This window comes from Myotis lucifugus, unplaced genomic scaffold (genome assembly GCF_000147115.1).
Source record: "Myotis lucifugus unplaced genomic scaffold, Myoluc2.0 scaffold_2256, whole genome shotgun sequence".
Lineage (NCBI taxonomy): Eukaryota > Metazoa > Chordata > Mammalia > Chiroptera > Vespertilionidae > Myotis > Myotis lucifugus.
This window is the reverse complement of record NW_005873304.1, coordinates 1-10,669: the sequence shown is the minus strand read 5'-3', so window position 1 is coordinate 10,669 and position 10,669 is coordinate 1. Positions and strand designations below refer to the sequence as shown.

Below are 10,669 nucleotides of genomic sequence, written 5' to 3'. Positions count from 1 at the left end.
CATACATTTTAACAGACTATAACTAAATTCTCCCCTCTTTAAATTTCCTGCCCATAAGTACAGCCTAGCCCCAACCCTCCAAGGACTGTTACAATTTGCATGTTCCAAATAGCAACAACTCTTTTATTCTTAAATAAATTCGTCTTTTTGACCATTTTGAACTTGACTTGGTTTACCTTTTTATTGAGGTTGACATTAGGATTATACTGTACATACTGTCTGTTCTATTTTTAAAAGTTTAGCAATTTGTATTTTTATCTTTCCTTGACAAGAAATGTAATTCCACTGTTTGGATTACCTAGGGCACTTACCTAGGTCTCCTGGTTCTATCCCTGGTTGAGGCATGTACAGGAGGCAAGGCAACCGATTGAGATCTCTCTCTCTCTCTCTCTCTCTCTCTCTCTCTCTCTCTCTCTCTCTCTCTCCCTTTTCCTCTCTCTCAAATCAATGAACAAACAAACATATCCTTGCATGAGGATTAAAAATAAGTGCTTCTTAATAAACTTTTTGTTACTTCCATTTGTACTATTCTCTGAATTTTCTTATACTTAAAATTTAAAAGAAGAGAAAAAAGTGTTTCACCTTTATACGAACTTCATGAGCCTTAGGGGGTGCTACCTCCACCTCCTCAATGGAAAAGGGTTTCTTTATCTCCCATAGCACAGCTGCTTTGCATTTTATTACCTGGAAATTGAACAGAAAGATGACACAAGTGCTTACCCACTCTTTAAGTCAAGGATTATGACTTTCATCTTTTTATGTGCAACATTTAGCCCCCTGTCTGAAATCTGATAAATGTTATATAGAAAAGGACAACTTCTGATTTGCAAAAAGAATGGAAATACCTTTTTAAAATGTGTAAAGTAATAACATAAGAAAATAGAAATAGAACTAACTATAATGAGACATTGAGATGAAATGTAATATGTTCTTTTAGGTCATCCTTATATTGTTTCTTTTTCCAAGGGTTGTTTATTTGTGATATTTCCCAATGCAGTCCTGAAATTGGTTGTTTGCCCACAACTGTTGGCTTGCAATGAAGCTTTAAATCACAAATATTTCACTGGTAGGATCACTGTCTGGTCACATAAAATCTATTGCTCTCTTGCTCAAGTCTCTGCTTAAGCCCCAAACAACCGGACTTTATGATTCCAGTGCATACTTGCCTCCCTGCATAGGTGACTTCTCTTTCTCCTTGCCTGTCCTCCTCCTCCGATTTCTCTCCCCACTACTTCCGTGTGCTACTAGTTTGCATGACTCATTTGAAAGTGAGCTTTGGCAGCTCGGTTTTCTTCTCTAATTTATGTGTTAGAGGTGAGCCAAAAATCACAGAGGTTACAGCTGTACAAACACACACACACACACTCACACACAAACACACATACTCTTACCGACATACACACATATATATATTTTTAAATGGGTTAACTGTGTTTGACTTTTTAATGCAGCATAGTTTACCCATAGATGTTCTTCAAAATTAAAGTTGAACACATATTTTTAGTACTTGAGAATGTAATACAGTATAAAACCTGTCTTTATTGTTACAAGCTTATAAATTTGAGATTTTTTTCTAGATAGAAAATTATGTAATAATTTTGATTATGAATTTTAAATTCACAATTGTAAATATAATTTTGAAAGGTCAATTGAAATGTATGCTTTTGCAAATTAATTTTCATTATTTATATGTCAAATTCTCCCACTTTGCCGAGTGTTTGTCATGATCAATATCACAATAAATATGAGAGTGCTTAGAAATAATACACTAATAGTACATAGCTTCTGATTATCAAGTGTTCATTTAATGGGCAGGCACATTGTGGCCAATGCTGAATGAATTACATACTTGATCTCTAAAGCCCACAGGGCAGTATTATTAAGCTATTGGTCTATTTTACAATGGCAAATTTGAGGCTCATTTGACTTAGCAACTGACTAATTTTTGCAAAGTCAGAAAGTTTGCTGTCCAGAGAATTAAGATCAATCCAACTTTATCTTTTCACCAACCTATGGTAGTAAAAGATTAACCAAAGTTTAAATAACAACAACATCAGTAGCAGTTACTAACATTTATTGAATTATTTCTATGTACCAGGCCCTATCCTAAGTGCTAAGGAGTATTAATTTATTACATTCTCACAACTATCTTATGAAGTAGGTGTTATTATGATTGCTGTTTTGCATTTGAGAAAAATACAATGCAGAAAGAATAAACAGGTGAAGTGTTACCACAAAGCTGAAAACTATGGATGTTGCCTGAGAGGGGAAAGAACTAATTGCTTAACATTTACTGTTTTCATGAATAGATTCGGTTTACCCATTTGCTCTCTGAACTCATTATTTCTTGCAAGCTGAGTTTTGACAAATTTATTTTTAATTTTTCCTAACTTTTCTTCATTTGGAATGTAATTCGCCATCATAATGGCTAATCAGTAACAAATGAAAATAAAGAGAGTTGAAATGAAAAAACTGACAATTGGCTCCCTTGAGATTTCCAACAAATCATATTGATATATAGGCCTTTTGTATAACACAGGGTGTGTATAAATCTCAGAAACTTTCAATTGTGTTATCATAGCAAAATATTAGAGTGTGTGTTCCACTCCTAATACAACAAAAGTACTGGACACTTTTTGGGACTGAGCAGTTAAACAATGTGAATTGATTATACTGAATGGTCACATTCAATATAATCAAGTGCATTTCTCTGCACTTGTAAGCACACTGAAGAGGTAGAGAGATCTATGGAAGACCTAGAACCAAATATCCCTGTTCCTACTACTAATAAGTGACTCAAACTATATCAGTATTAATTTTTTATAAAATCATGTTGACTTTTGTATGGAGAAGATATTTTTCTATAAGATTTCTGTGGAAATTTTCTGCATTGAGCCGTCATAGGACCCTTTAAAATTAGAATTTGCATGTTGATGTTGGCTTGCTTATCCTTGATGATTCTAATGCTTTGAGATCAATAAAACTTATGTCAGACTTAACTTTCCTCCTGTGTTCATCAAAACAAAAATATGATTACAAAACAATAACGTTTAAGTTATGGCTTCTTAATACAAAGTTAAATTATTGATTAAAAATATTTCTAACTTCAGATTTTCAAGTTATGCATGATTGCCTGTAACTACTGCCCATTTATTTAATATACAAAATAAAGACTTTAATAGGTACAGAAGCTATATATTCTTTTAAAGATATTTTAGCAACAATCTATTTAAATTCTGGTTCAATATACATTGCATAACAAAGCATATATTTTATTTTATGTTTCAGTTTATATGGTTTTTAATTTAGATATAACTTTTAAATTATTCATTAAATATTGTTTCTCTTTGTGAATTATATGAGAATATATTTTAAAAAGTTAAAAAAAAATGCTTACTTTTCCTGCTGTGCTCATGTTTCTGTTCTCCCTGCAGGCCAGGAGGCGGATGGATTCTGGCAGACCTTTTCCTGCTCGATTACATGAAACAGATATGTTGCACAGATATTTTATTTGCTTGAGCAACATCCAGGTCCACGCATGTGATCTGCTGTCTTTAAGCCACACCCACAAGTTTATTCTCAAACCATACCAAATCAGAGAGAAATGGGCCAGCCCTCAGAACTGGACTTTGTAATATGCCAATTACAGGTCAGAGGTTGCTTGCGTTAGTTAAATATTTGTCTCCTCGTAAATTTAATCTCTCTCCCACTTTTTTTCTGGATTCCACTTTTATTCTCTCTCAGTGCCCTATTTCCCATTTGTGTGCACTAAGCTGCAACTTCTAATCCTCGTGCTGCAGTTAGAAAGAAGGAGCAGTAAGGAAGCAGCACAAATGACATAGGACAGAGAGAAGTACAAGCCAGAGGAATGTGTTTGCCCCAGCACCCTCCTCCTCTTCATAGCAGAGAGGTCAGACACCAGTCAGTCACAGAAAGGGTGCTCATGACCCTGGCGTTTCTGCTCTACTCAATACCTAGCAGCACTGCCTGAGCACCTCCCTGTTCCAGGCATTCAGCTGGGTGCACTGGGGTGGCAAGGAGGGATAAGAGATGGCCTCTACCTCTGCCTAGAGGCAGTATGGGGTCATGCTTATGACATGGCCTTGGATTCCAGGCAGACCCTATCTTTACTAGCTGCGTGAATTTGCCCTTATTTGTAAAATAATAGAATAATAGTACCATCTCAAAGCATTGTTTGTTAAACAAATGAGACAAGCCCTTTAAAACACTTACCAGGAAACCTGGCAGATAGGACAATCTTCAATAAATATTAGCTACAATGATTACCCATAAAAGAAACTCACAATCTATAGCAAAAAAAGACACAGGCAAACAAGTCAGACCATCGGGTTGTGCTATTTCAAAGGAGGGCATCTGACTGAAAGACCCAAAGGAGGCTTTGTAGAGAGAACATTTTAGTTAAAAACTAAATAATGATCTTTTTCGCAGAGTCAAAAAAGAAAAACACTCACCCTTGTGCAATTCTATTATCTTTTGGTTAGTGCCATGAATAAGAGAAAGAATATGAGTTTTATTTTTAATAAATCTCAAGTCTTATACCAACACTTGGGGAGCATACTGCATTCAACTACTTAATTATATATAGTCTGTCAACATGTATGCATTAGCATAAAGGGTACATTTCTCTAAAATTGTCAAGGGAATGACACTATTATCTGTTTTCAACTTTACATATATAAGTGTAGTCAGTCATATTGGGCTACACTACATCCACCCAGAAGAGAAGACACTGCTTGTACAGAATGGTCTCCACCTTGTTCTCCCTGCTGCTCGCCTTCACTTGTGCAGAGCAGGATGAAGAACGGAGTCTGACCACTTTTCAGAGTTTCTGGGAGGCATCAAGGAGCTCATATACCCCAATCAATTTAGAAAGATTCATTGGACTTAACATGAGTTTATAGAGTGATGGTGGGATAAGTATTAGGAATAATTTGAATTCAATTTATGTTAGTCCATTTAGGCTGCTGTTAAAAAGATCAGTTTAACAGCAAACTAGTTTAAACAGTTTATTTCTGGTAGTTTTGGAGACTGGGAAGTCTAACATCTAGGTAAAGGTGGATTTGATGTCTCGTGAGAGCCCAACTCCTGGTGTATGGACAACCATCCTCTGTGTTGTCACATGGTAGGAAGGGCAAGGGAGTTCTCTGGAGTCTCTTTGTATAAAGGCATTACTCCAATTTATGAGGGCCCCAGCCTGTGATCTAATCGCCTCTCAAAGGCTCCACCTCCAAATACCATGACATTAGGGATTAGGTTTCAACATATGAATTTGGGGGAGGACACAACACTCAATCTATAGCAGGTGTCCAACTGGTTCAGGTGTCCAGCCATGAAACAATCAATTAAAACCATACAGTTGAGATCATGCAGCTGTAGAGAGCTCCACAATTTCCAATGGTATCACGAAGCTGACAAGTGACAGTGGCAGAATCCTTAACCACATCTGTCTAATCAGTAACCCATATATTTCCACTACTCTACAAATATAGAACAAGGCATAACAGAGTTGGAGTAAGACATTCTGCTATCTATCCAAAAAGCCCCCACCATTTTAGAAGCGTCAGAAAGAACACTCCTGGCAAGGAACTCCAAAATTATCCATTCCAAATTTCTTGTTTTATAGGCCAAATGTCATGGCAAAGCAATGTGGCTAATATTTACTTAAAAGATACTTGGAGCCAAAACCGATTTGGCTCAGTAGATAGAGCGTCGGCCTGCGGACTGAAAGGTCCCAGGTTCGATTCCGGTCAAGGGCATGTACCTGGGTTGCGGGCACACCCCCGGTGGGGGATGTGCAGGAGGCAGCTGATCGATGTTTCTCTCTCATCGATGTTTCTAACTCTCTATCCCTCTCCCTTCCTCTCTGTAAAAAATCAATAAAATATATTTAAAAATAAAAATTAAAAAAAATAAATGAAAGATACTTGGAAAAGAAAAAGATGTAACTCTTCTCATGGGTGCATAAATAATCTAATAGCTTTTGAATATCATGGGGTTGAGGCAGGGTGAGGAGAGAGGTTAATAGTAGCCAAACATTTAAGTTGCTAAGTCAATATGTTTGATCTACCCAAATCCAACACCATAAATTGTTCTTGGCAGGTTTTTTTTCTGAGCACCAAACTGAAATCATCTGAATGCTTAAGTGAAATATTATGGGTCAGCTTGATGAAGAGGTATGCAAATGATCATTTTTGTGATGCTGCAGAAATAAAAATATTGTATAATGATTGTAAAGTAATGCAAATGACATGAACTCCACTGTGTTAGTAATATAGAAATATGTACCAGGGAAGGATGAATGGACAGAAAAGTGGTTCTCACAGGCTGATCTGATCAGACATTCATATCTGGGCAGGTGGTGGTGAACAGTTATGCCCAGGCATATAACTCCTTTAGTAAAAGAACTATCTTTGCCTTAAGCAAGCCTTGTCCATTGTTTCCGTGCATCTGAGTTAACACACCTTTGAAATGCGTCTTTTAAGGCACCTCTTTCTAAAGTGTGACACCCTCAAGAGAACATATAATCTTAGTTACTATCTCGTCCTTCAGTCCATTCCTTGCTGAATGTGATGTTCCTTACGTTTTCTTCTCTTTTTAAAAAATATGTTTTTATTGATTCAGACAGGAAGGAAGAGAGACAGAGAGATAGAAAGAGAGAGAGAAGCATCAATGATGAGAGAGAATAATCGGTCGGATGCCTCCTGCACAACCCCCCACAACCGCCACTGGGGACCGAGCCCACCATGTGGGCATGTGACCTCCTGCTTCATGGGTCGATGCTCAGCCACTGAGCCACACAAGCTGAGCCTCACATTCTCTTAATTCCAAATGCATAAAGGAAGCTGCCAACTGCCATTTTTCAGAAGCATTTTTCTCAGTCTGTTGAGATCTTACTTCCAGGTATATCCTGTTTGACTTAAATAAATTATTACAAAAATTGCCTACAGGTTTGGGTATTCACACATCAACAGATTTTTAGGTAACCTTAAAATATTCTGAGTGGGCAGAAATGTGGAACAGACTGGTCACACATCCACATGTGGTGGTTAAGAATAGGGAGGAACACGTTGGCCACGGAGATCCCCACTGAAGAGTGAGGAGTTTCAGCTCCAAAACCTGCAGCTCCTGTGCTGAGAAGAGAAATCCCCACTGCAGCTGGCTGTGAAAATCAGCAGGGACTCACTCTTGGTGAGATGGAGGGCTGCTGTAAACCCAGGCATCCTCTTAAAGGGCCCATCAAAGCCTCACTTGCTCACAACACTTATTCTAAGCTCCAGAGAAGGGACAGCAACTCAAAGAGTCTCAGGGACATATGGGGAGAAACTGATTTCCTGACTTTAAGGTGAGGGCTGGAGGGGCAGCATTCTTAGAGACTAAAGTGCTGGCAGGTGCCATAGTTCCTTTGTTGACCCCTTTACCCCCATAGTCTGCAGGCAGGTGCCAAATCTGAGTCTTCATCAACTTGGCTAACACTGCTCTTACCCCACCCTGGTGATGCTCTGAGAGCCAGTATCATCTAATTCACACGCCTGGCCCAAAACCTATTTCAGAGGATAATCCACACAAACAGCTGGCCTTGGTCCATGCTAAGGGCTTTCTTAGTTTCTCAAAGGTCCACAAATCCAAAAATGCCTTCGGATGCCTTGTACTTCTTGCTAAGTGGTCCCAAGTTCAGCACTTGTGGCAGCTGGCCATAGTTCACAGCATAACATTTCCAGTTGTCCCTAGGTCCAGCACAGGAAGCTACCAACCACAGATCACTTTGTAGTTCCTATCACGCAGTCCTAGGTCAGACAAAGGCAGCAGCTTATCTTTGCCTGAACCAGAGCCTCTCTCAAGAATCCCCAGAACCAACACCCCTGGTGGCCAGCTTCAGACCACACCAGAGCACCACCCAATTAATGCTACTAATGACATACCCAAAGGGTGGACTTGGCAGGCACCACAGCCCCACCAAAGTGAATTCCACTCTGTGGGGTCAGTCCCCACACAACAGCTTGTCCACTGTAGTCATGGCCAGTCCTCACAGCCAGTCAGCCCAAGAGTCAATCCCACCAACTAATGTGCCAATAGCAATCAAGGCTCAACTGCAAGAAGAGAGTACACACAGTCACGCAAGGGGCACCCCGGAACACCTGGCTCAGTTGAACAGGGAGACTGTGCCACTCGACCTCACAGGATACATTCCGTATAAGGTGCCATGACTAGAGATGTAGTAGATCTACCTAATACATAAAAGCAAACACATGGAGGTAGTCAAAATGAGGACACAAAGACACGTGTCCCTAATAAAAGAACAGGATAAAGCTCCAGAAATAAAACTAAATGCAATGGGGGCAAGAAATCTACCAGATGAAGAGTTCAGAACACTGGTTTAGGAGTGAGAATAGATGATGAGTTTAGGAGAAGAATAGATGATGTCAGTGAGAACTTCAACAAAGAGATAGGAAACATGAAAAAGGAGATAGAGCCCGGCCAGTGTGCCTCATTGGTTGAGCATGGACCTATGAGCCAGGAGGTCATAGTTTGTTTGCCAGTCATGGCACATGCCCAGGATTTGGGCTCACTCTCTAGTAGGGATGTGCAGGAGGCAGCCAGTTGATGATTCCCTCTCATCATATTTCCATCTCTCTCTCCTGCTCCTTTTCTCTCTCTGAAATCAATAAAAACATATTTTAAAAAAGAATTAACATAAAAAACACACACACAAAAAGGGAGATAGAAACCATAAAAAAGAACCAGTCAGAAATGAAAAATACAAGAACTGAAATGAAGAATACATTAGAGGGAATCAACAGCAAAATGGATAAAGCAGATAATAGAATCAGTAATTTGGAAGACAGGTAGCAGAAAACACCCAAGTAGAATAGCAAAAAGAAAAAAAAATATGAGGATAGATTAAGGGATCTCTGGGACAATATGAAGTTTAACAACATTTGCATCATAGGAGTACTAGAAAGAAAAGAGAGAGTGAGCAAAAGACTTGAAGATATAATTACTAAAAAGTTCCCTAATCTGGGAAAATAGACATAAAATAGACATAAAAGTCCAGAAAGTGCAGAGTCCCAAATAAGATGAAATCAGAGACCCACACCAAAACACACATCAGCAAAAAACAAAACAAAACAAAAAAACTCATGGACATGGACAATAGTGTGTTGATTGCTGGAGGGAGATTTGTGGGGGTTGGTGGAGTATATAGGGGAGATAAAAACAACACAAAAATGCCAAAGGTTAATCTTAAAAGCAGCAAGAGAAAAGGAGTTATATAGAAGGTAGCTCCTATAAGACTATCAACTGATTTCTGAAGAGAAACTTTGCAGGCAAAAAGAGATTGGCATACATGAAAGAAAAATAATATTGGATACAAACCGTAATTTTGGAAAAAAAGGAAAGCAAGGACCTACAACTAAAATTACTCTACTCAGGAAAGCTATCATTTAGAATTAAAGGAGAGATGAAATGTTTCACAGGCAAGAAAAGGCTGAAGGAGTTCACCACTATCAAACCAATATTATAAGAAAGTAGAGGCCTGGTGGACAGATTCATGCACACTGAAAGGAAATTAATTAGAAGGTGGCGGGTGGGGCGGGACTGGGCAAGACAGGCCGGACACACCCTGGAGCCAACCTCTCGCAGTCCCTCCCCAGCCGGCCGCACCTGGGGCAGCACTGGGGCTCGAAGGGCATCTGCAGAGTGAGCGGGGTCCATCTGGCAGGTGGGGTCCCTCGGCCTGGCCTGTGGGGATCAGGCCTAAACTGGCAGTCCAACATCCCCCAAGGGGTCCCTTAGTGCGAGAGGGCACTCTGCAAAGTTCCTGTTGCTCAGCAGCTCCTGCGTTAAGCATCTGCCCCCTGGTGGTCAGTGTGTGTCATACCTAAGGGCCAGTCTCTTAGCTATTTATATATATAGATATTTAGGAGACCTCTTTAAGAAGAAGAAAACTTGTTTTTAAATGACTAAGAAAATAGAGGAAAGAAAATATTTCTCACTAACAAAGGCAAACATATAATAAAAGCAATAGATCAACCAACACAAAAGCTAGTAAAAAGGTTAAAAGACAAGAAGACATAATAATCCTAAACATATATGTGCCTATAAAAAGATCATTAAACTGCTGAAGCAAAAACCGATAGAACTACCAGGAGAAATCAATGAACCCATTATTATAGCTGGAGATGTCAACATCTTTCTAGCAGAAAAGAACAATTCCATTAGGCAGAAGATCAGTGAAGACACAGTTGAACTAAACAATACTATCAATTAACTGTATATATGACATTTATGGACTATTTCATCTAACAGCAGCAGAACATATTCTTTTCAAGCTGACATGGAACTTTCACCAAGGTGGATCACATTCTGGGCCATAAAACACAATTTAACAAATTTTTTAAAAAAATAGAAAACATATAGCATCTGATCTCAGATCACAGTGGAATTAAACTATCTATATAATAAAGAGGTGATATGCAAATTGTCTGTTACAGCATCACAGTAATGACCATTCAACAGGCTACGCGCACGCAGCAGGGGGACTTGCGTGAGGCTCGCTTCCCTGCCCTGGTGCTGGACCAGGGAAGTGAGGCTGCGTCTCCCACCCCGTGCTGGAGTCCTCTTTTCTCCTGGGTGCATGCACCTGACAAAC

General features: G+C 39.2%; 1 protein-coding gene across 3 annotated transcripts in view; it reads right to left on the bottom strand.

The window, feature by feature from the left end:
* LOC102439638 (alcohol dehydrogenase E chain) overlaps nucleotides 1-3,506 on the bottom strand; it is a 15,925-nt gene extending 12,419 nt beyond the window's left edge. The window contains exons 1-2 of one of the 3 annotated variants that reach the window (XM_023748998.1): nucleotides 3,398-3,506; nucleotides 583-684 (exon numbers count right to left, since the gene is read on the bottom strand). In XM_023748998.1, coding sequence (XP_023604766.1) covers nucleotides 583-684; nucleotides 3,398-3,415 — 120 coding nt within the window. In that variant the 5' untranslated portion in view covers nucleotides 3,416-3,506. The remainder of the gene's footprint in view (nucleotides 1-582; nucleotides 685-3,397) is intronic. The other 2 variants (XM_006108422.3, XM_023748997.1) reach the window with 2 other exon arrangements.
* Between the last annotated feature and the right edge of the window lie 7,163 nt (nucleotides 3,507-10,669).